We start from the raw sequence: 25,429 nt of genomic DNA, 5'->3' as shown, positions 1-25,429 counted from the left end.
ACAGCTCAAACATGCATTTTAGTCTGGAACTAGTCTTAAGCCTTGTCTGTGAAACCAAAGGAAAGAGTTTTTTTTTTTTGCTGTCCACTGTCCTCTCTTGAGCTTGAGAGAATTGGGGACATTATTTACTTCAAACTAATTAAATAGTTAAATAATTTAAAATGTATTGATAAATACTATATATCAAAATCTGTTCTTTCTACAGTATTTTCCAACTGTGTTTGTGCCTAATTTGACTGAGAAACACATTTATCTTTTAGTGGAGAAGGACTTTCTAAAGCACTTTCACTGCTTACTGCAGTGCTTTCTATTTGTTTTCTCATGTTTACTGCACAAAACCTCTTCTCTTTATGAGACACAGACTGGTACTTCAACCACATTTTATTAAGTCCCAATAACAGGGTAACAGAATTGACTAGTTTCATGAATCTCGGCTCAGTGCACATTTGCCCATTTCCATGCTCTTGGCATTGACTTTACAACAATACCTGACGTGCCCTTTGAACAACAAATCCTCCCTTGAAGGCAAAATGTGCTCACTTGACACCTTAAACCCGGGCAAGTGCAATGACTTCAGATCAAAGGTGTCACTTGGAAGCATGTTTTGGTGATGGTCTGGGAAGATTGATTTTCACTCACCAATGCAGTAGCCCACAACATTCGGGTATTGGCCCTCAGGGCAGCTGGTTCGGCAGTAGCCGTTATGCAGACTGGCGTGGGCTGGACAGGCAGAACAGTCAGCCTGAGACGGGCCCGTACACTCCTTACATGATGGATGACAGGCTAAAGGGAGAGAAAATAATGAGCACAACATTAGATTCATAAAAGAATCCATTGAATATATTAATCCACAGGGAAATGGGTTTCTTTTGTGTGAAGGAACAGAATAACATCCATAACCACCTTGGCAAGAACGGTCCTGAACATGGAAACCATGAGAACATTTATCGAGACACTGCTCCTGGTGAAGGATACTGGGTCGTACACAGGAAGTACAATTCTGGAAACTTCCCCCAGTACAGCCTGAACATGAGGTATGACATTCTGAAAGAGAAAAGGAGGGAGAAAGTAATTGTTTTACGTGAAATATTGGTGTTATAAACTCATGAACACACTGAAACTACGGATCGGAAACCGCAAAGACTTGCTTCACTAAGTAGTCAAATTACCCTTAAATAATAATAATAAATAATATTGAGCTGATGAGGGGCTGTCGCTTTCCCCTCATCTTTGTATTTGTTTATTTTGTGTGTTTAACTTTAAGTTGAAGGTTCGCCGGGTCCCGCCACCTTCTTGCCTGAACTACAAACGTTGTTAAAATCAGTTGTGCCATCAGATGGAATTAAAAAATTAATTAAACGAACACTCCACTTTCTTTGGAAATAGGCTCATTTTCCAACTCCCCTAGAGTTAAACAGTTGAGGTTTACCGTTTTCGAATCCATTCAGCCGATCTCTGGGTCGAAATAGGAAAAATATCGAAACTCTTTGGTAATTTTTTTGTGAGAGATGCTAACGGTCTAATCAGATTCAATGATCTTTGCTAAGCTATGCTAAAAGTGCTACCACCAGACCCGGAGATCGGCTGAATGGATTCGAAAACGGTAAAACTCAAGGGGAGTTGGAAAATGAGCCTATTTCAAAAAAAAGTGCACAAGAGTGTTTTTCCTGTTTTTAGTCAAACAAATGCAGCCTTGGTGAGCATAAGAAACTTTCAAAAATCAAAAGTTTAGAATAAAAAAAAATTGTTACATGTATAATATTGACATACATAAAACTTTTACAGGTGTGAATTCCCACATCTACTTATAAACTTAAGTTATCAGTAAGTTAGTGAGCCAACTTCATCACATGGCTCAGGACTGCTGTTTTGTAGACACAAATCTCGATCTGCCTTTAAAGGACAAGTTCGGTATTTTACACTTAAAGCCCTATTTACAGATCGTATCTGATGAAATAGAACGGTTAAGTTTAAAATTTGGACACATGTTCCAGTCCCGAGAATTTTGGGTTTATTTCGCTTCCCCCCCACAATGGTTGTCTATGGCCACTGGAAGATTCCTTCCTAAAACACATTCAACTTTCGTTTACAAAGACGTGAAACTCACCGAGTGGTCAGGGGTGTTTACTGATACGGGCCCAAAAAAAATCGCTGAAAAAGATGCATTCCAACAGGTTTTATCGTAGTTTTTGTCCACCTCCATTGACTTGTATTGAATGTGCTGTGTGAGGTACGATATTCCTCCGCCGCTTCTTCTTCTGCTTCTTCTGTGTATTAAATGAAATGCTAGCGGTTTGCTTGCAATCGGCAAAGGTGCATTATCGCCACCAACTGGTGTCTATTATTCAAGCTCTCAACGGAAGAATCTGGGTGTGACGCGTTTGGCAAAATAGGTCCACAAACGCTAAATAAAACTAAAATTCTCGGGACAGGAGCATGTGTCCAAATTTTAATCTTAACCGTTCTATTTCATCAGATACGATCTGTAAACAGGGCTTTAAGTGTAAAATACCGAACTTGTCCTTTAAGCTACATGTAGAGAAAAGGCATTTCCTCTAAAAAGGCTGTCAGTCAGAGAGCTGAGCCATGTGCACACGGCTGAATGAAAGCAGTGGGCTCTAAAAAGAAAGCCTCTCACGGGTGTGAAGTCTGGACTCGTCTCCACTACTCTACCAGATTAAATGTGAGAGACGTTTGGTAGACACATGCAGACAACACACACCAAAACATACATAATAACTGGAAAATACAGAGGCCCATGACAATCTTCTTGATTTGGAGTAAAGCCCTTAGGAGACACATGTGCCAACAGCCATGCTGCAATGAGACCAAAGTTGTCTGCTTGTCTTTAAATTATTTGTCTGTTCAGCCAGGTTTCATTGTCAATCAGAACAAAGGGGTTTATCTACCCCCGTAATTCAGTACGTTCCCCAAAGAAGAATAGTAGGTGTGATAAATACTAACCCAGGTCATTTGTATTCTATTGAGTGAACTGGAGACAGGGCTAAGCTTTCTGTTAATGCAATTCAGACACACAATAAACATGCCTAAAGGCCTCACATATTGATCATTTTTTCTTTTAAATCACATTTCAGCCCATGGGGTGTGTTTTGAAATGAAGCCAGAAAGATGGGAATGGTGCATCAGTTTTGGAGGTTAGTGTTCACATGGTCTGAATCCTTTAAAGTTTAATGCACTCTTAATCGATTTTTAAACGACAGGATACTGTTTAATATGTGCTTGAATGTTGACCTTTGCTTTCACTTGCATACAATTGCATGACATATTTCTACTTCCATTAACAAACTATTGTATGAATATACAGTGGCACCAACAAATTAAATTCAAATCCTAAGGCAATACTCATTGATTTTACTTATAATCAAAATACTTGTTGGATATTTTTGAATAATGTGTTTGTATTTCTTATTAAATAAATGCAACTTAATTTAATATTTTAATGCAAAAACATTGACACATGTGTGAAAACGTATGAATCAACATTTCATGATATTTGTAACTATTTCATTGCATGGATCTGTAAAACACCATATAATGAGTGCTATTAATAAAGGTATAATGGTTGCCCACACTAAATTGAATTTAAGATCTAATCACGCTATTGAGACACACACACACACACACACACACACACACACACAGAGAAGGTCTGCAGAGAGACTGACTTTAAAGGGATTTACAGATTGGAATTTCCTCTGCATGATATCCGATCCATCAGCACACACACACACACACACACACACACACACACACACACACACACACACACACACACACACACACACACACACACACACACACACACACACACACACACACACACACACACACACACACACACACACACACACACACACACTCCAGACAAGTAGCCCTGAGGAAGCTCAACATTTGTCTGAGCATGCTGGCTCAACACAAAGGTCTTCATTGAGGAAAGAGGCACTTGTCATTATTATAGTATTGAGCTTCATGACAGTGGACCCATTGAATGAACACCCCGCTGGCCACTTTCTCACTACCTTCAGTAACGTGCTTTAAAACATTAACCTAGATTAATAAATATGCTTCATGATACCAAATTCATGAAACAATTGAACCTCATAGTAAAGTGTTACCAATTAATTTAATTGAATATTTCATTATAAGCTATTTCATTCAGATAACATTGCAAAAGTTATTTGATCATATTCAGACAAATAAAACCTGCAGAACATTTCAGTTATGCACCGTGTTTGACACATACTGGAGCCAAAACTTCATCCCTGTGAAGCTCTCAGCATGTGGGAACATCATGAATACAGAAATGATTCACTGTGCAAAATTCAGACACCATTCAACGTGACTGTAAAAGCAACTCTAAATGTTATTCAGTGCTATGGAAGTGAGGTGTTGGTGGTACTAAGCCTAAAGTTCTTGATGAACGTACAAAAAAAATATGTTAACATTCTGTTTAAGCGTACATTTTTGTGTTCCTGTATGACAGTTCACAACAGAATGTCATTCTTAATCCTTTTTGGCAGGATTCAGTCAGGATTTGAATTTTAAATGAAAATCATTCTCCAGAGGCTGTTTGACATCCTGTACAGCGGCCCTGGTGTAGATCTTCAGTCATCGAGGATAAAGACATTGGGAATAGCTAGTGCAAACAACCTGCAGTGTGTCACTCAACACAACAGCGTTTATCTTGCCATCACTTCATAATCAGGGAGCTACTGAGAATCAAATATCATAGCGTACGTGTCTTCATGTTTAGAGAAAAATATAAGGATATGTCTTCTTTTTTGCTCACCTCTGCAAGTCCGATCTGTGTCAAGGTAATGCTGTGGCCTGCAGGTAGACGTACAGGACCCGTGAGAGACATGTCCATTCTGAGGCTGCAGAACCTCTTCCTGTTTGACACACTGCATGCAGTCTGAGGAGTCCGGACCCACGCAGACCCTACAGGATACATGACAACCTGCATAGAGAAGGATATGAGTTGAAAATATACACATGTGACACACTGTCTCTGACTTTAACTGACCTTACTTTATGCTAATTATATTTACTTTAGACTAAACCTAAACATTCATTTCATGTTATACCTCTCTTTTTTTTTTTATTAGACAGTTTACACTTAGCTGCTTTTTCAAAGGGGATCATGAGGTACACCCAGTCAATTTATGATTGTATACATGCATCCACACACATTTGTTTTTCTACCATGTAGAAAATCAATGTAGACTTTGTACATTGACTTCTAATTGTGTTAATACTGAGCTAATGATATTATCTATTTATCAGTTTTCATTAAGGCATTTTTAGTACACTACCATTCAAAAGTTTGGGATCAGTAACAACAACAACAACAACAACAACAACAACAACAACAACAACAAACTAAGTAAAACAATAATAATACAAAACAGTAAAAATAATAAAATTGTGAAATATTATAATTCAAAATGACTGGTTTCTATTATTATTATTCTTTTTTATTGTGATGACAAAGCTGAATATTATACCTTGCTAACCCCAACTTTTGAAAAGTAGTGTATATTTTTTATACTCTCTACAGCCTCACCAGCCTAAATATATATGTAGGCTACATATCTATAACAAATACACTTCCATGAACAAGCAGTTTGAATCTGCACATAGAGCCAGAGTAGGTTATCTGTATTCAGGACACACACACAGACACACACACACACACACACACACCCGCAATGCAGTACTGATTGACACACCAGGGCAGGGGACAACTACACCTAAATGGCTACAAGTAACAGATAACCCCTACAGAACAAAAATACTCACTTCCCTTTCCTCACTATCTATCTATCTATCTATCTATCTATCTATCTATCTATCTATCTATCTATCTATCTATCTATCTATCTATCTATCTATCTATCTATCTATATATCTATCTATCTATCTATCTATCTATCTATCTATCTATCTATCTATCTATCTATCTATCTATCTATCTATCTATCTATCTATCTATCTATCTATCTATCTATCTATCTATCTATCTATCTATCTATCTATCTATCTATCTATCTATCTATCTATCTATCTATCTATCTATCTATCTATCTATCACATGCAACTTGTCCTTCCATTTAGTTGTGTGTCTTTTTAAAATTCTAATTTAATGATGCATTGCATCATTTAGTGAGTGGTCGAATCAAATCGTTGTTTAGTAATAACCTCAAACTCTTTAGGACAGCCATCTATGATCTATCCTGTTTTATCATGACACAGTTTCCACAGCATCATGATGTTACAGTGGGAGTGGGAATATCAGAGTTGTATAAATGCAGTCGTACTGTGACAGTGTCCCTCTCTGGAGAACAGACCCTCTCCACAGGACTCCACACACTGGCCTTGGTTCAGGATGAGAGACTTTGAGCAGGAGGTGCAGTGAGACACAGCTGGCCCTGAGCAGGACGCACACGAGCTGTGGCAGGCTGGAAGAACAGCAGAGGCATAGTTCAGGACGGGGGATTTAAAAGACATCTCATGAGATGAGAGCAAAAATAACCAACCTGGACCTCTTGTAACCTATTAGCTTTCAGGAGCAATTTTATCAAGTCGGTTAATAAAAATGTAGCTTTAAATACTTTGGTTATTTTGCTACTTCAGAATGTCCTTTCGGCACTCAACCGCAATCATTAGCTACCACAATCTATGCACTTTCTTATGAGCTGTTTTGGTAGAAAAGCCTGCCAAAAAAGATACATGCAAATGGATTGTACACCACAGGATTATGATTGACAGGTTATTAATATATCATTTTAAAACTCATCATGCATAAAACTAACATGAAGACATGACAATTTTCTAACCCATGTGGTTTTGCTGAGAAAACTTAGGGAACACATTTCACGGGGTTGACTCTAAATGACAGGGAAACTTTCCAAAGAAGAAAATTAGTTTTTTTCAATTCGCTAGAAACAAGATTTATGAGTTTTGGGTTGCCAGTAAACCTACGTGGAGGTGTTGAACAAAATATAAAAACAGATAAATGTTCACCTTGGCAACTGCCATGGTCATTCTTGTAATACTGTGGTGGACATCGTGGTTCACATTTCCCACGATGCAGTGCATGTTCAGGCGGGCAGCTCATGCAGCTGGGGTTGTCAGGTTGACAGGTTGCACAGGAGGGGTCACAAGCTACAACAGGATAAAAATATATTTAAAATATCAGATATATAGATATAAAACGAAGACCGCTACACTGTTAAAATGATTTAAATAAAACAAAGATTATCAAGTATTTCGTTTATTGTGTAATGTCATGTTTATTGTGTTACTTGCTGTGTTTTTGTAAGTATTTCTGAGAGAAAATGATTTGAAAAGATTTTGTTTAAAGATCTAGTACAACCCCATATGACTAAAATATCCCCATCAAAATAAGAAACAACATTCATAATAGAACAAATTAATGCAGAAAAGCCTTACAAGATATAAAGTGCTCAAACCACAAGCTATTTTTACCCATAGTCAGAAGCCAAAACTCATATCAACACAATTCTTTCTTATAATAAAACAGACAAGCTGAATATGTGGCAGCTTAAGTTCTCCTACCGCAAAGCGGATATTTAGAGTGTCATTCTGCATTTGCTGTAGTGTTGTCAGGGTGAAGCTTGAATGTATTTAAGGTGACATTTGTGAAGCAGGCTTTTGTCTCTCTATGTAGCAGTGATAAGACAACGAATAAGGCCATTAAAGTCATATGACTAGTAAATGCTACATCAACCGAATACAAAATCAGAATACTTCATATTTATAAATAAATACAAATAAAATTCAAATATATAAAAATGACTGAGTGCACTGTAAGGCTGGAATACATTACACAATAAAAAATAAAAAACACTAGGCATCAAACTTTACTCAATCGTTTAATTGAAACATATATTAAAATGTTTAATTTCATTACTGAGCAACACACAAACAAACCCACATAGAGTAACTAAGATATGAATTCTGCCCATCATACCATAACAGTTGCCTTGACTAGCATAAAAGCCTCCGCCACAGTTGGAAACACACAATCCATCCTTCAGTAAGTGGGAGGAGTCTGAGCAGGTCAAACAATCCTGAGGCCCCGCCCCCTGGCATGATGAACAGGAGTCATGGCAACCTAAAGGAGAAAAAAAAGTCAATAACGTGTTCAGTGAGAGAAGAAAACTAAACAAGACACACACACAAAAACAAACAGCATAAGCTGGATTTACAAGGTCACTTTATGTTCGGGTCTTGTGTTGGCTTTTCTGTGAGGAATAAAAGTGACTTTACTTTACTGTGAGGGAAAACACGTCAGTCAGACAAGAACAAAAGATGACCTTTCTGAGGGATCTTGTAAAGGGCACAAAGAAGACAAGAACACACTTGCATATATAAACAACGTCTCACGATTTGAAGGACAAACAGAAGCATACAGAAGATGTCACATATGTGCATTCAAAATGTAAACAAATAACACAGGCTTCTTTTATAATCATCCTTTCAGGAAGATGTGTGTCCCACAAGCATGCAATCTACTAATAAATACAAAGCCTTGATAATTATATCTTTATTTATATTTTGACACTGACCATGAATTTCCAAACTCAATTTGGAAAGGCTTGATTGGCCTTTGGGTAAATATGGAAGGGAGGGTGTTCTATTAGTTTTTTCGGTAATGTATAAGACAACGATATTTGCTTGGTAGAATAAGTAACAGTGAATTGGAATAGTCAGGGCACTAACTCAATCTGTCTAGCAAATTTACTGAACTGCTCCACATAAATAAATCACACAAGTCTTGAAATCTCATCAATCTCCCCTTCAGACAGAGAGAGGGAGAGACGTGGGACAAAGCACACTGTAAAAAATCCAAACTTGCAAAACGTCCTTCTATGTAAAAAAGTAGCTTGAACAAAGATTATTTAGTAGGATGTTACCGTTTATTATCTTGAATGAACTTAACAAGAATAATATAAACATGTTGTGAACTAAAGTTGGGTCACACGTTAGATTAGGGTTAAATTCTCACTATTAACTACAACTTTTGCCTCGATAAACTCCTAATTACTGTTTATTAATAGTTAGTAAGGTAGTTGTTAAGTTTAGGTATTGGATAGGATTGGGAAAGTAGAATAAGGTCATGCAGAATAAGGCATTAATATATACTTTATACATACTAATAAACAGCCAATATCCTAGTAATATTCATGCTAATAAGCAACTAGTTAATAGTGAGAATTGGACCCTAAACTAGTTACCATGAAAATATGTTTTAAGCTCAAAAGACTACCCATTAATCATTAGATGAACAAAAGTAAATAAGTTTTAAGTGAATTAGTTGAGTTAACTTGTAATAGGTTGCTTTATTTTTTTCAAACTAGTTACAGTGTAGCTGAGCACCCTTTCTAAATCACCTAATTATGAATTATTAGAAATTGTTATGAACACCACAGAATCTGTGAAAAGATTATTATGATCTCTAATTATGTTGTGCAGCACTAAGGTCACAAGACACCTAATCTGATTCTTTGTGCGAGTCTAGTGATCAGGATTAAACTACGGGTCTGGGCACGGCGCCCAGTGTGAAACATTGATGGTTCTACATGGCACCTCTCCACAGACTCACACACTGGCACCAAACTGGCTCAGAACCCTGAGAAGCTGGAATGGGACCAAAAAATGTTGACAGCCAACAACAGAGTGTGAACAAGAGATGAAGCTAACCAGTAGGTTTGGAAAAGCTTGGCATGCTAGAAAATTATGTGACAGCACACTTGGGCATGTCTGTCAGCACAACTCTTTAAGGTTTTACATGAATCCTTGAAACGCTGCAGATGCGAAAGGATAAATTTGAAGATATCCAAGTGGTGGCATCATGTGAAACATGTTTGGTAATGTCTGTTTGTGGTTTGTTTCATAATAATAATAATTACTTGAGATATATTTAAAAAAAAAAGTAAACTACATTATAACAATTTAAAACGAGAAAGAGAAAGTGAGAAAGGCACATACAGAGAGAGAGAGAGAGAGAAGGGAAATGAAGATGAAGATGCTTCCTTGAGATTCCCTCTTTTTTTTTTTTTGCATAACTAACTTCTTACCTATTGAATTTGCGCATACTCAGTCAGAGAGTAAAAAAAAGAGAATGAATCCTTATCACTTCACCAAAATAAATCAGTCCCTCAGTAAGATTCATTCTCGGTAAAAAACACCATAATAGGCTCAACCAAAGCTAGATATTTCTTCTCCATCTTGTCCCTTGTAGAACAATACGGTCTAATCTTAAGGAGAGGCTTATTAAAGTGTGAAATTGAAAGAGAGTGGGGACTGGGGTAATTGCTGTACAGTCTAGTGCTCCCAGTCACAGACCAGTTAGCAGGTCACTAATGCACGATTCCCTCCAGATTGGATTGCTAAAGACAGGTATCTTGACAAGACCAGGAACTTCTTGAGGTTGATTTTTATGCAAGGAGTGAATGCACTGCAGGTGCAGTAATGCTCCATCTGGGGTTAATAGCAAAGAAGAAATTGACCTTTTAGAGCTAACATTATGCAAAATGTTGTTCAATAAGAATTTCAAATATAAATATAATCTGGGGGCACTTTTGATGATCGCAATGAAGTAAATGCAACTTGATTTCACAATTATTATTATTTAGCAATGAAAAAAAATCATTTAGATTTAATAATGAAATTCTGTGAGAATCAGAAGAAAATGTTCTAGAGGCAAATAATTTCAGATAAATAAATGGCAGATGATATTTGCACCCTAACTGTAACTATAATTCAATAACGAATTTGAACATATTTAAAATGTAATTTTTACCTGTGATGGCAAAGCAGTCTGAATTTTCAGCAGTCACTACCCCAGTTTTCAGTGTTACATTATCCTTTAGAAATCATTATATTGTGCTGATTTATATTACATTATAATGTCTTGCAGAGATTAGTTGAGTCTTGTTGTCAGAAAGTCTAAAAAAACAAGTACATCACCACATGTTGTTTAGGAGGGTTTCAAGAAAAATCCTCCTAGCTCATCCTAGCTGGGAAACACAGGCTACCAATAGTTATGGCAAAAAAAGTTATTTCATAATGTGATTTACCCCCCACTTTCAACTGGTTTACTTCAATAAAAGCTTATCAAAGGGATAAAACAATGCAGATTTATTTTCACAGCCATCTTTGATCATATTTACCAGGGGTGCCAATAGTTCTGACCACAACTGTGTCATTTATTATATAAATTAAAAATACATTAATTAAGATATTTGATACTTATATAAATATATATAAAAAATGTATATGAATATCTTATATTCATATAAATATGTTTAAATATAAATGTAACATTTTAAATGAATGACATGGTTTTGGACAACATTTCTATGATAGCTCCACAAATGCATCAATACTGTGTTGTTAATACTGCCATCTTTTTTTTCAGCTACCTGCTGAGGTTTGCACATTACAATATATGCACTCTTTAACGTTGATACGAAAGCATCTTAAAAGTAGTAAACAGCGTCACAGAAAGTCAAGACAATAAAAGTGAATGAAATGTAAACTGCAGTTGACTTACTGAGACAGCGTGTGTGGTCCTGGAACAGACCTCTTTCACAGGTGGTCACACATTGCCTGCCACTGAGGAGAAAGGACCCACCACATGCTGTGCATTCAAAGTCATTCTCACAGGTGGCACATGACGGCTGGCAGGCTGGCAGAAAGAGAATTAGACGGGTGATAGGGGTTGGGGGATACAATTTGTGGCTGCAATAGTAAAAAACACTTTGCAAAAGCAAAGCAAAAAAACAGAGATTGTTATTGAAATTGTGCGTGTGAGAGTTTGTACATCAGCCTTTAAAGTGTGATTGCAGGAAATTTGTCAAATGATGCTATAGCCCTCCAAAGTGAGGGGAAATTCCAGTGTTGGATCCGGGCTGTGTTTTGACTTGTCGAAATGACTGTGACAAACATGACTCATGTGCATGTACATGCACATCCACACACAGTACACACACAGTACATACACACACAGTACACACACACACACACACACACACACAAAGCTATAGGATTAGCTATTAATGGAAGTCACCCAAAGCACAGGGCATTTTGAGGATTTAAAATAACACTCTGTAAAAAATATGTTAAGGCCAGAAGTGTGTGAATGTTGGTGGTAAAATAGGAGGAGGAGGAGGATAAAGTGAGAAAGGATATGAGATGAAGCAGCAACAGCAATTCAGGCAACAAAACAAGCATAGGCTGCAGAAGTAGAATGCTAAAAGAATTTAAAAAAAGTTTTTTTATACCTGCACAAAATTTGCCCTGAGCGAAAAAGCCTCCAGGACAGGACTGCAGACAGCGTCCATTCATTAACATGGATGAAGGATCCCGACAGCTGCTACAGTGATCTGGTGTGCCAGAGCATGTCAAACAGTCCTCGTGACACTGCACTCCTGCAGGCACACACAAAAAACACAGTCAAACCCCTCAGAGGACAGATGAAGTTACTGTTTACAAACACTCATTTCAACAAATTACCATCATTCACAGACTTCGGTCATCATTATCATCACCTCTGCTCTAATACGAAAGACCCGATTGGCCTGCAGCTATGACGATACATTTAAATAACACAAACTCAAATGTCAATGGCTACATTTATTGTAGTGTTCGTTTTTCTTCTCTCTAAACCATATATTACATTATTATACAATGCTTAACAAACCATTACAACTGTTGCTTGCCTGAAGCACTGAGATCACAGTTGCTTGTTGTGTGACGTCATGGTAATTTCATCTATAGTCATGCAAATAAACCCACAAATCTTCAACCCAGTCTTTGGTGTTCCGATAAAACATTCATAACTTCTCCACATGGTCCAAAGGAAACTCGAGCCTCCAACAATAGTTCCCTTTGGCACCATTACACGGCACAAGAATTAATTACACAATCTCTAATGAGCTTGTAAATCCCTTGCTAAAGGACTTTGGGGTGCAGGTTTCTGGCTCTCTCCATGAGGCCAGAGAAAGAGGGCAATGTAGGACATTTAAGGTGCATTAGTGATTATTTGATGGTCATTCACAATTTTTGGAGCGGGCTTCAATAACAATGCCAGACTCAAATCCAGAGGAAGAAAATGAAAGTCTTATTAATTTCTGACATTCCCCTATAAATCATATTTAATTAAATACTTTGGTATGTGTGAATCAATAACTCTTGGTGAAAAAACTACTGTACTCTCCATTTTCCGGATGAAGTAAGCATTTTCTGCCAGAATGACCTTTGAGACTTTCCATCGATTTGAAAAATCTACTTGTTTTGAGTGCAAATGTATTATAACACGGTAACTACCGAGTAATTATGTCTCAGACGATCTATCTGATAAAACACTGATGCTGGGCTCCTTCTGTTCCTCACAACAGGCAGTCAAGTTAACAAATCGTTATGTGGCTGTAAATGCATACGCATTGCCTTTGCCGTAATGATAAAATCTGGACATTAACTAGCTAACAAACGCTATCAGCATGCAAGCTGATACTTACCATATGTGAATAATAATATAGTGCTGTTAAACATACGTAGAAGGAAAAAGGATTTAAAAATAAATAAATGGGACAACTGAATTCCTGCCAAAATGTAAGAGAAGATGTACTATTTGACTGCTGTGTTTATAGGCTACATTAGTATAATCGTAAGGCAACATTAGTATAATCGTATAAGCATACCCACACACATATAAACGTCCAAACAATTTGCCCTCAGCAAATTTGCCTTCAGATAATATATATATATATATATATATAAGCAAAATGTAAACACAAATACGTTCTGTTTTCTTTCTCTCTGTGGTCTTTTCCAAGAGAAAGAGAGAGAGAAAGTTGTCTGTTCCTTCCTGCAGCCTCTCTGGAAGTCACCAGGGAAATTTAGTATATAGAGCAGACACGAGTCTCATGGGTGACGCAGAGCTAAATAACCACGTTATCTAACCAGAATATAATCTAATACTATAGCTCTCATCTCTCTCCCACTGAGATCAACACATTTTTTTTTTTATGGCCAAGGAATTGTTCCTGGGAGGCCTGATGAACAAAGATTTTTAGAGAAATCTAAATGAAAGTGATTTTAATTATATTACTTTTAAAGAAATATTGTTAAACTGGGAATAGAAAAATGATCTGAATTATATTACTTTTAAAATAAATATTGTTAAACTGGGAGTAGAATAATGTAATGTTCTTTAGATGTAAATAAATTAGATTTCCTTTCTCTAATTCATAGTATGAGCGCAATTTTACTGATTTTATTGGAACATATTCATAAGAGAGCATTGTAATTAATGACAGTAGCTTGTAATTCATCATTGCTGTAAGGCAAATATACTGTAGATGCAGGTCTCACCTGGATTGCAATCTGGACAGCACTGCTCACGGTGTGGAATAGTTAGGGTTCCCAATGGACAGGTGGTACAGGAGTGCTGATAACAGGTCACATGACCCTCTTGACACTGGCACTCACGACATGGCCCCTCTCTGACACTCTCCAGATTCTGAGACCAGAGACACAAAAGATACAGTAAACACTTTTTTTTTTTGCTTAGACAAAAAATGTGTTATAATTCCATTTATTAATCTTGCAAACCATAAATCAAGTTCACATGTTTACTTACAGTGAGGCGTCTAAAACTCTTGACATTGGCTTTCCGCCCCTAAACAGACAAATATTTACTTGTTATCAAATGATCATTGTACACTAGTGTTAAAAAAAAACTGTTTAAAGAAATATATACTTTTATTCAGAAAGAACATTTTGATTTTTCATATTAAAAGTTACAAAAATGTTTATTTCAAAGCAATGCTCTTCATTTGAACATTTAATTCGCCAAAGAATCGGATTCCACTAATATATTAAACAGCACAACTGTTTTCAACAATGGTAATAATAATTTTAAAACAGGAAAATATAGTCCATATTTTACCATATTTTTGAACGATAATGCATTTATTTAATATGTGAACATGGGTATAAGAGCACTGAATGTGATTTAAAGGCGGCGGCAGATAAAGCTTCATACCTTTTGGTCTGGCTGTGAATATGTACAGGAACTGGTTGTTGTCTTACACTCTGGGCAGCACTTCCCAGGCAAATGGACCAGTTTTTCTCCCTGGCACAAGGTGTGAAATATTAGCTCATTTAATTTCAGCATGAAACACCCCCAGGGGAATGATTAGCTGTCTCACACAGAGCCACAAATCTCTAATTACATCACATTTCCAATTCTACCTCTGAGGTTCTTTATAGGGGGCTGTTGTCAATAGTCATTTACATTCATGAGGGAATCTTTAGTTGTTTCTGTGTAACACAGTTTGATCATCAAAGTCATGGTGGTCTTACAGGGAGATCAGCAGATGTCAGTGAAATATGGAGTTACAGATGAGAAAGACAGATTGATAAATGTTTTCAAAAAGATAGATAAGCATATGTTGTGTTTCTGTGTTGTTTAATAAGATGCTCTATTACTATGACTTCAAAGAACAGGACCTTCACACCACTGAACTGAAAAAAAGTTTAACCTAATAATGTGCTTCATGTGAGAACATCTAAATTTACACCAACAAAACTAAATTTAAAGCTGTTGTTCACCCACAAATTTGTATGAAAATACTGACATTATTTACTCAACCACGTTGTTCATCTTCACAACACAAATGAAGATATTTGAAATATTCTTTCATCACTTTTGTCCATCAATTGAAAGTCAAGACAACCAAAACTTTTACACATCAAAAAGCACAAAAGACATAATTCGAGCAGTTTAATCCAAGTCTTCTGAAGAAACATGATTGCTTCATATGATGAACATATTTAATTTAAGCTTTTATTCACAATAAAAATATGTTCTTTTGCGTTACAAAGATGAACAAAAGTCTTAAGGGATTGGATTGACATGAGGGTGAGTAAATGATGTGTGTGGGTGGTAATTATCCCTATAAGTGTAGAAATGTACAGTGTGTATACTACTTTTATGCACATTTTAAATGTATAGGAGTAATTTCTGTGTAATACTCCAATCAACGTCTAGTCTATCCTAGTTCACAGGATAACCTTTACTTTGACTGTCCTGGATTTGGGCCAAAAGTACAATTAAAAAGTGATGAATCTTCCCAGTGCTCAACCTTTCACAGCTCCTTGTGATTAATGGAGAATATATCGAAAAATATATTGATTGAATACCGTTATAATTCATAACCAGGACAAATTACCCTGTGCCCCAGGTTCTCTCTTAGTATATTTTGCCCAAATAATTTTTAATACCGGTATATAGGGCATCTCCCAGCTGAGCTTGTTAATTGTTTATTTTAATGAATAGGGCAAGCATGTGTTCCTGCTGATGGCTCTGCATCAAAATTTGGACACATACCCGTGGGCACTCCGATCTGGCACACTCGACCCGTTGGCACAGCACCTGACCCCGTTCACACATGCAGAACTCACAACCCGTGCCGTTCCACATATCGCCATGGTAACGTGTGATGCCCTCATAGAGGCAGCTGCCTTTAGACAGGACACAATCTTCACAGCACTGGCCAGCTCGCTTGACCTTCATCTGACCCTGAGAAGAACACATGTTGTTAGCACATACTGTAAACACACTTGCTCATTCACATCAAATAGTTTTGTCTTGTGCCTCAGTTTGTAAAAACAAAAGAAAATTGTCAAGGAAAAATTATATCCTTTAAATAGAGCTTAAGTTTTATCTAACCCAGAATAATTCTTTAAAGATCCCATGATATTGTTTTACAAGTGTGACGACGTATTGGGAAGTTTGGGCGAGAGTCACTGAAGGGCTCATTCCTATTTAGGAAAATTGCCAGTATGAGAAAAACAATCATTTTAAAAACTGTATAACTGCTAAAAAATTAATTTAGCCAAATTGTAGCGTATAAATGGACTGAAAGTTAATAGATATGAATGAAAAAGCCATTAAATTCTCATTTTGATCTCATGGGGTGATTTCATGCTCTTTAAGGTTTTACACTTTTTAAGGTAAGACATAAAAAGTATTGTTCTAAAGCACAGCACATAAGATCATACATTTTGCATGAAAGCAAAAGACTGAGATGGAAAACACCCCGGAGAAACAGACAAAATACAAAATATATAGCGCAAACAATCATAGATGATGAAAAATCCTAACTATCACTTTCAGGCTAAAGAAGCATAAACCACAAGAAGCAAAGTGAGATTCTATTAAATTATAAAATATACCAGTCAGTTGGCCAAGCAGCTTCTCTTTCGTGATCTTCGAAGTAAGTTTGCTAGTCAAGTAACTGTCTTTGACATGAAGTGTTGGGGTGTAATGGATTTCTGCTGACCTTATCACAGTGGAGAGGAGGGCACTTCTCCATTTGACAGCGGGACTGACCGCGATCACACACACAGGTGGTACAGCTGCCCCTCTGCCACTGCTCACCATGCTAAAAACACACATAGACATACAAAAAATAATTCAGTGTCAATGGAACCTATACACTGCGGAGTTAAACCATTATGACCAGTCATTTAAACATTTAGCAGACACTTTTATTCAAAGCGACTTACAAAAGTTACTCCTAACTTATCTTATCTCCTAACAAGCTCACGTCAATGTCTGGGTTGATTAGATGGTAAGCGAACAATCAGTTCTTGTAATAATCATGTTGGATGGAATGGGCAGGAGCAAAGACCTGAGAGACTTTGACAAGGGCCAAATGGTTACAGCAAGACGACTGGGTCAGACTCAGAGCATCTCTGAAACGGCAAGGCTTGTGAGTTGCTCCTGGTCAGCAGTGGTGAGAATTTACCAACAGTGGTCTGAGGAGGGTCAAACCACAAACCGGCGACAGGGTGTTGGGCATCCAAGACTCATCGATGCATGAGGGCATATAAAGCTATCCCGATCTGAACTGACTGAAGATCTACTGTCGCACAAGTCATACAAAAAGTTTAATGATGGTTATGGGAGGAATGTGTCACAACACACATTGCATTGCTCTCTGCTTCGTATGGGGCTGCATAGCCGCAGACCAGTCAGAGAGCCCATGATGACCCGTCCATTGTAGAAAGCACCTACAATGGGCACACAAGTGTCAGAACTGGACCTTGGAGAAGTGGAAGAAGGTAGCCTGGTTTGATCAGTCCTGTTTTTCTTTGGCTGTGTAAGTGTGCGCCATTTACCTAGGGAAGCAATGCCACCAGGAAGCACTGTGAGAAGATGACAGCCGGTGGAGAAAGTGTGATGCTCTGGGCAATGTTCTGCTGGGAAACCCTGGGTCTGGACATTCATGTGGAAGTCAATTTGACACTTGCCACCTACCTAAATGTTGCAAACTAGGTACACCCCTTAATGTCAATGGTATTTCCTGATGTCAGTGACCTCTTTCAGCAGGAAAGTGCACCTGCCACAATGCACACATTGTTCAAGAATAGTTTGAAGAACATGATGAAGAGTTCAAGGTGTTGCCCTGGCCTCCAGGTTCCCCAGATCTCAATATGATTGATCATATGTGGGATATGCTGGACCAACCAGTCCAATCCACTGCAGCTCCACCTCACAACCTACAGGACTTGAAGGATAAGCTGCTAAAGTCTGGGTGCCAGATACCAGAGGACATCTTCAGGGGTCTTATAGAGTCGAAGCCTCCGGGGGTCTGCTCTGTTTTGTCGGCACACGAAGGACCAACAGCATTTTAAGCAGGTGGTCAGGTAGCATTGTTTTGGATCATCGTTGTATGTCATCAATACTATATATACTGTATATAGATTCAGTGTTTTTACATCTATGTAAAATACAAATCTCATAGGAAAACAATAAAGCCCATGTGAGCTATACCATCAACGGCTCTATTCGGTTTCAAAATTCAGATGGCATCTCAAAGTTGTTCAAAGATTTAGCAGTAGAATGCATTACAGCACATTCAGCCACGGCTGTAGTGAACAAGACAAGTACTACAAGGAGATGAAAAGACTGGTGAATGTTATCCTCCCTAAATCCTTGCTTTGCTTTCGCACAATCCACTGTGATCAAAAGAGCTGAATTCCACCGAGTGGGACATGTTCGCTGAGAACACGGCGAGGAGAGAAACAGCCCTAAATGGCAAGCTGATGAGAGATTTTGGAGACGGTTGTGTGTCTAATGTGTTGTGTGAACCGTATATTCAGAGCTGATCAACTGGAATAATTTAAGAATTAATCACTTAAAAAAGTCTGAATATTATATATCTATCATAATATTGGCTCTGGTGGTTTGACAATTTTATTAAAGAGGACATGAATGTGTGTGTCCATCACTAAACTGTTGCTCATTAGTGATATTTTTATGACATTTAATCATATTCTTTAATTTATCTATCTTAAATACACAGTCGATTAATATAAATGTATAGAAGTTATCTATTAATATAAACTTGATTAGCTTAAATTGTGCTATTATTTTACATTATTAATTTTTTTTACTGGTAATATTTTATTTTATTTACTACTAGATTTGTTTATTTACATATAGTTTTTTTATTTTACATTGCACAAGTTATTATTGTAAGCGGCTATGCTATAGATGCTTTGGCAATACAAATGTACAGTTTTTATGTTAATAAAGAAAAACTAAAACGGCAGATTTAGAGAGACCTAGCCAACAGATGAAAAGTCAGTTGAGGGAATAATGTGTATTATGTGCGATCAATGAAGGTAGGAACAAAAGATGATATAAGGTAGATGGAGAAATGTGTTGATGAATGAGTGAAACAGGCACATCACACACACACCGGACTCAGACACGGCTCTACCCTCAACCCATCTGCCACAATATGAATGATGAACACACTTTAACCCACACTTACCATCCACTCTCTGAAAAGGTCTTCTATAATACAGACATGCACTATATCACATCTGTCATTCTCAATCTATCTCTGCCTTCAGATTTCTATGTATATTTTACCATTCTCTAATCTGCTTTCTGGCTTACCTTGTACTCATTCCCAGCCTCCATGCAGGGATTCGGCTCACATTGTGGACAGCACTGTCCTGCCAGGACCACCAGGTTCTCATTCTGCAAATTAAACAAGTACATCCACATGCTGTTTTTAAAAGCTAGAACAACTCTTTCAGTACGTGATAACATTTAAACAGGGTTCATTTAACTAGTTTTAGAAATAATGTGGAAGATAACAGTAGTTTACACATCTAGACACACAGCACTGTGTTTTGCCTAGACTGTAACCGACAGATCGAAACACAAAGCACAACTGCCAGTTTAGGGATGTTACTGACCGCTTTGCATGTAACAGGCTGACACTCCGCAACCAGGCATTCAACGCGGCCATTTCCGCATCTACACTTTGTACAGGGGCTGGATGTCCAATCCACACCATCTCGGAACTCACGGCCTTCCCAGGTGCATGAAGCTATGGAGTGGGGGAGAGCTTTTTATAATTGCAAAAAAAGTACTAAGATCTCTGAAGAAAAGAAAACACATCATTGGTCTAATGGTGCGTTCACACCGGACGCGAATAGCGCGTCAGGCGCGAGTGATTTCAATGTTAAGTCAATGCAAAGACGCGTTACGCGCGTAAAATGCGTGTAACGCGTCTTTGCATTGACTTAACATTGAAATCACTCGCGCCTGACGCGCTATTCGCGTCCGGTGTGAACGCACCATAAGACAGCAGAATAAACCCTCTTGGGTCCCATATAGCTAAGAAAAGCAAGCCTTTTAAAAACAATCAGCAAAACATTCAACAAAGAGAAAAGGATCTGAGGCAAACAGATGATTGCTACTAACTTCATGACTCACATGTAAAAAACTGAAATGTGCTATATCTGTGCCACTAGTGACACCAAACAGAAATGCAAAAATAACGACTGTTTTCAAACAAGTTTTAAACACTACATTGTCATTGTTGGGGAAATTCAGTGGTTGAGCCAATGATGTTATATCCACTCAAACAGATCACAAATGCATTTGAGGCCACTAGAAACTACACACGTCATCTTTAAAATCGCAATGTAACGGGGAGTAACGTCAGATCAGTTATTTAGTATTTTGACCTACATCTCAGTAAAAACAGATTATCAATAAAGTTAAAAAAATGTAAGACGGGGACTTGATTATGACCACTGGTTTTTGAATGGATGGAGGAAGGAATGTGAGCTTGCAGTCGATTGTAAAAAAGATTTTTTTTTTTTTTAAATCATTGCTAATAATGATATTGAAACACATTTTAGGGTAATATTAAGAAATGTGCATTGTGCAATAAAGTAGTCCAAATTTACATTTTTTTATTATATTTATATCAGTAAGTCTCAAACTATTTCTCAGTAAATATTTTAATGGATTTGTAGTATACTTAGTATCAAGTATACTACATACTATAAAAAATATTTTGGTATATGTTTTTTCACTAGGGACACTAAAATTAAACTGAAAGGGAACAATACAAAATGAAATAAACAGAAACAAAAAAGAAAATATTAATTTTCATTCAATAAATAGTACAAAAAAAGATGGTAAAGATATGTGATGACATGAGTTCTATGGGAAAGTAAGTTTTTTTCATAATGTGAATGAACCAACTGACCAAAACTTGAAACAGTGGGAGAAAAAAGTAGTCACTTTCACAAGCAACATAGTATGCCATCAACTTACCTCCATTATGAGTGCATACAGGACAGCAGTCTCCCTCTAGGATGAAAGGACTCTGGTCTTTCCCACAACTAAGAGGAGGACAATCACGTGGCCTGCAGGTCACCTTCCCATGAGAACATGTACACACCGAACATTTGGAATTACTCCATTGACTGTCATGCTGAGAGAGTGAGCGTGAGAGAGAGAGAGAGAGAGAGAGAGAGAGAGAGAGAGAGAGAGAGAGAGGGGGGGGGGGGGGGGTGGATCAGGACATGGTTGAAGAGACATGTTGATATTCCATAAAAACAGGAAATAGACGTAAAACTGTTGACTTTAAATTTGTGCAAGCTTGACAAATATCACTTGTTTTGAGCCCCAATGCCAACACAGATTGCTCCCCAAAATAAATGCTACTTGACTTGGAAGCTACACTGCTTGAATCCTAAACAGAGCACCAAGTGGCTCTTTAGCGGGGGTGATTGGGACAAAAAAGAAGCTTGCTCTGTCAGGGAAGAGTGGAACACAAACAAGAATGCCTTTGTGCACAAAACGAAGCAATCAACCCGAAGCCGGGTGCTCGACCAGAAGTGGGAAGATTGGCTAAGGGACAGGATGAGGCTTAGAGCATCTTTCATTGGAGTTGTGTCATAAGAAGTGTCACTTACCCCATAAACCATTCCTTCATGGTGACAGATGCCGGGCAACTGCGCGAAACATTCCGGACAGCACTTGTTGGGTGGGATTCTCAAGCGTTCACCCTTGGAAAAGATCCAAAGAAACATTTCAAGAGATGCATTAGCATCCCAGAGATAGATTTTATGAATGAAAATGTACTTTAGAGAAAGCTTTATCGGGACTCAGGAGCAATGATACATAATAAGGGATCAAAAATATTAATCTTTGCAACCAGTGTTATTTTAGTATTATTGATATATAGTTGTGAATGATTCAGTGAATAACTAGCATAGTGATGTCACCAGCAACAACACCACTTTTAAGGACCAGTACTAACTGTTGTAGAAACCCTTTGAGAACCAGGTAACATTGAATTCTCTTATAAATGGTTATTGGTGGAACCCTCCTCATTCTAACCGTTTATAACAGCGTTCTTAGTATTGGTTTTAATTGAACCAAGAGCATTAATCTTTAATTGGCCGCTTTCATTCCTAGCAAACATAGCATTCATCTACTCAGGCACTGTTATTGCCCCTTTTTAATTGCCTATGAGAAATTACTTTATTCTTACCCTCTGAAAGTCACATTGGGGATTTCGGCAGCGAGTGGGTTTGCAGATCACAATATCATTATAGCAGATGCAGTCTTGACATGTGTCTGGTTTCCATGATGTATTGTTCTATAACAGAAAAAAAGGTACAAAGACATAAATCCATGCACACCAAATGCCATCAACTTTCAGTTGATCAACACTAAAAAGTAAGTCCCTGACATCTGGAGATGAAAACATAAAACAAGTCAAATAGAGTCCACGCTAATAATTATTCCAAGAACAGTAATCTCCCAACCCACTAAACATTCCCAATCATTCATTTTCAAAAAAGCTTCAGAATATTTTTGTTCGATTTGTTAGAAAGTCTTAACTGAAACCATTTAACATGGCCATTAGAAATAGTAAAGCTATCTTGCATTTAACCCCACATAACCCCATTTCCAACAATAAATGTTAGAGCATCAACAGATAAGACTAAACGAGGTTGCGTTAGTATTTTAAGATCAGTCTTGCCTGGGGGACCTCCTGGTTTAAAGGTATCAGATGAACAGAGAGGTAACAGAGGAGGAGCCTCCTTTATGTCAAGCTAGCCTTTTCCCTGAATAATCCAAGCAGACCCAAACAGACAGAGAACCATGCTGGACTTTGGATTGGTCCTCAAACAGGGTTTTTCCAAAAACTTCAATAAAGGTGAGGGTGAATGAAACATTACAAAGTTATTTTTGATGAATCAGTGACTGACTGGGAACTCAGGCAAAACCGAACAGCAATGACTGAAAACTAAACCAAAACAGAAGATACACGTGACACTATATACACAAAACTTTGAATATGCTCTTTCTGATCATAAATTCTGTACAGTTGTATTATAAATCACACACAGTGACAGCTATCCTGAGGAGGCATCTTGTCAAACTGACATTTTGAGCAAGTGTTGATGGGTTGGGCATTTCAGCACAGCACCTAGCCTCTGAAGTGACAGTCTGCACAGATGTCTTAATGGGGAATGGCCCCAGTGTGGCTTTGAATGGCTAGCTCAGAAAGATCTGAGGATAGCCAATATCTCAGCAAACTGCCCGTGGTATCCAGAGGCCCAGGGTGGTGATATAATCTCAGATGTTAGTGTTATAAAAACACATCTAATGTGATGTGTATGCCACACAATGTTAGCAGCACATTCAGCTAAAATTGTGAAAATGTAACATTGCACAAATTTAGCCATGTCATGGGGGAAATAAGCTTTGAATACATTCATATGTTAAAGGGATAGTACATTAAAAAATGAAAATATGTATAATTCCAAGAACATGTGACATTCTTTGTTCTGTGAAACACAAAAGGACATTTTTGAAGAATATTATGACCACTCCTTTCCACGAAAAGAAAGTAAATGAGAACTGAGGCTGTCAAGCTTCAAATGAAAGATTATTAGAATTTTAAAAACTATTTTTAAATTATAGAATAAGCTAAAGAATGGAGATGGGTCTGTCTGCGGACTGCAAGAGAGGGGCGTAACAGGAAGTGGGTGTAACTTGAAGTTGTCCAAATCACACAGAACCACGCGATATGTCAAACTCAAAACGAGATGTTGTCGGCAATATGCCAGCTCGTATAGAGTCAACGGTAATAATATTTTCCAGAGATAACCGTGTAAATCAAAGTGTATAAGTAATATTGCTGCCTTTTACATCGCAGCAAGGGCAGAGCAAAGCGTTTGGAACTTTGAGCTTGTCAATCTGTCTCGCTGAGTGTCACACAGATGCAGGTCATTCTACAGAAACGTCCACTTCTATGGCAAGATGTCTTAAAATGGATATATTTTTCTAACGTTTAAACTTAGACCACATTATTAGATTACCATTTGACTTTATGAATACACATATATGACAGCTTGATGGTTTTTTATATTTTTTGTGTATTTGTTTAAAGACCGCATATACACCATTTGTTTGTCACTGGTGTTACTTGAATTGACGTAACTTGAAGGGGCGTAACTTGAAGTGGGGCGTAACTTGAAGGGGCGTAACTTGAAGTCTTGCAGGATGCAGACAGATACTATTGAAAGAATGAGCAAAAACGCACCGTTTTGTGTCTGTGCCTTTAAATGCAAATGAGCTGGTGCTCGTGGCACAGGGGGCGGAGCTTCAAGAGCTTCCACTCACACAGACATGCACTGAAATTTTCAAAAACTTGTAGTCTTTTATGTTCAACTGGATTCAGACAAAGATGGAGAGACTCAAGAAGTGACATGTAGAAGCAACACGACATTTCTGAATGGTTAGTCGATGAATTTATGAAGCTTGTGTAGTTATCTTCTAGTCATTGATTAGCATATTCTGTCTTGATAATCTATAAATCGTGTTCAGGGGGCGGGGTTTATGTAAATTTTAGGGTTGGTGATGGCACTAACCCTGGAGGAATGTTGTGTAGTCCCTACCAGCCATTTGTTGTAGTCCTTAAAAAACGATTTCTTTATAAGCAAATATCTTCCTTAGCTTTGAACTTTGATCGTT

The 25,429-nt window shown here is 37.6% G+C and overlaps 1 protein-coding gene across 2 annotated transcripts in view; it reads right to left on the bottom strand.

The window, feature by feature from the left end:
• fras1 (Fraser extracellular matrix complex subunit 1) overlaps positions 1 to 25,429 on the bottom strand; it is a 120,384-nt gene that overhangs the window by 62,185 nt on the left and 32,770 nt on the right. For both annotated transcript variants that reach the window (XM_079607018.1, XM_079607019.1), the window contains exons 3-20: positions 22,935 to 23,042; positions 22,354 to 22,446; positions 21,710 to 21,869; positions 20,335 to 20,468; positions 20,030 to 20,113; positions 17,400 to 17,501; positions 16,445 to 16,636; positions 15,098 to 15,187; positions 14,693 to 14,731; positions 14,425 to 14,572; positions 12,333 to 12,479; positions 11,603 to 11,737; positions 8,015 to 8,158; positions 7,045 to 7,185; positions 6,339 to 6,479; positions 4,811 to 4,978; positions 904 to 1,044; positions 640 to 783 (exon numbers count right to left, since the gene is read on the bottom strand). In XM_079607018.1, the coding sequence (XP_079463144.1) occupies positions 640 to 783; positions 904 to 1,044; positions 4,811 to 4,978; positions 6,339 to 6,479; positions 7,045 to 7,185; positions 8,015 to 8,158; positions 11,603 to 11,737; positions 12,333 to 12,479; positions 14,425 to 14,572; positions 14,693 to 14,731; positions 15,098 to 15,187; positions 16,445 to 16,636; positions 17,400 to 17,501; positions 20,030 to 20,113; positions 20,335 to 20,468; positions 21,710 to 21,869; positions 22,354 to 22,446; positions 22,935 to 23,042 (2,311 nt within the window). The remainder of the gene's footprint in view (positions 1 to 639; positions 784 to 903; positions 1,045 to 4,810; positions 4,979 to 6,338; positions 6,480 to 7,044; positions 7,186 to 8,014; positions 8,159 to 11,602; positions 11,738 to 12,332; positions 12,480 to 14,424; positions 14,573 to 14,692; positions 14,732 to 15,097; positions 15,188 to 16,444; positions 16,637 to 17,399; positions 17,502 to 20,029; positions 20,114 to 20,334; positions 20,469 to 21,709; positions 21,870 to 22,353; positions 22,447 to 22,934; positions 23,043 to 25,429) is intronic.

This window comes from Phoxinus phoxinus (genome assembly GCF_949152265.1).
Source record: "Phoxinus phoxinus genome assembly, chromosome: 3".
NCBI classification, from domain to species: Eukaryota; Metazoa; Chordata; class Actinopteri; order Cypriniformes; family Leuciscidae; genus Phoxinus; species Phoxinus phoxinus.
The sequence above is the reverse complement of the archived record's forward strand: the minus strand, read 5'-3'. Positions and strand labels throughout refer to the sequence as shown.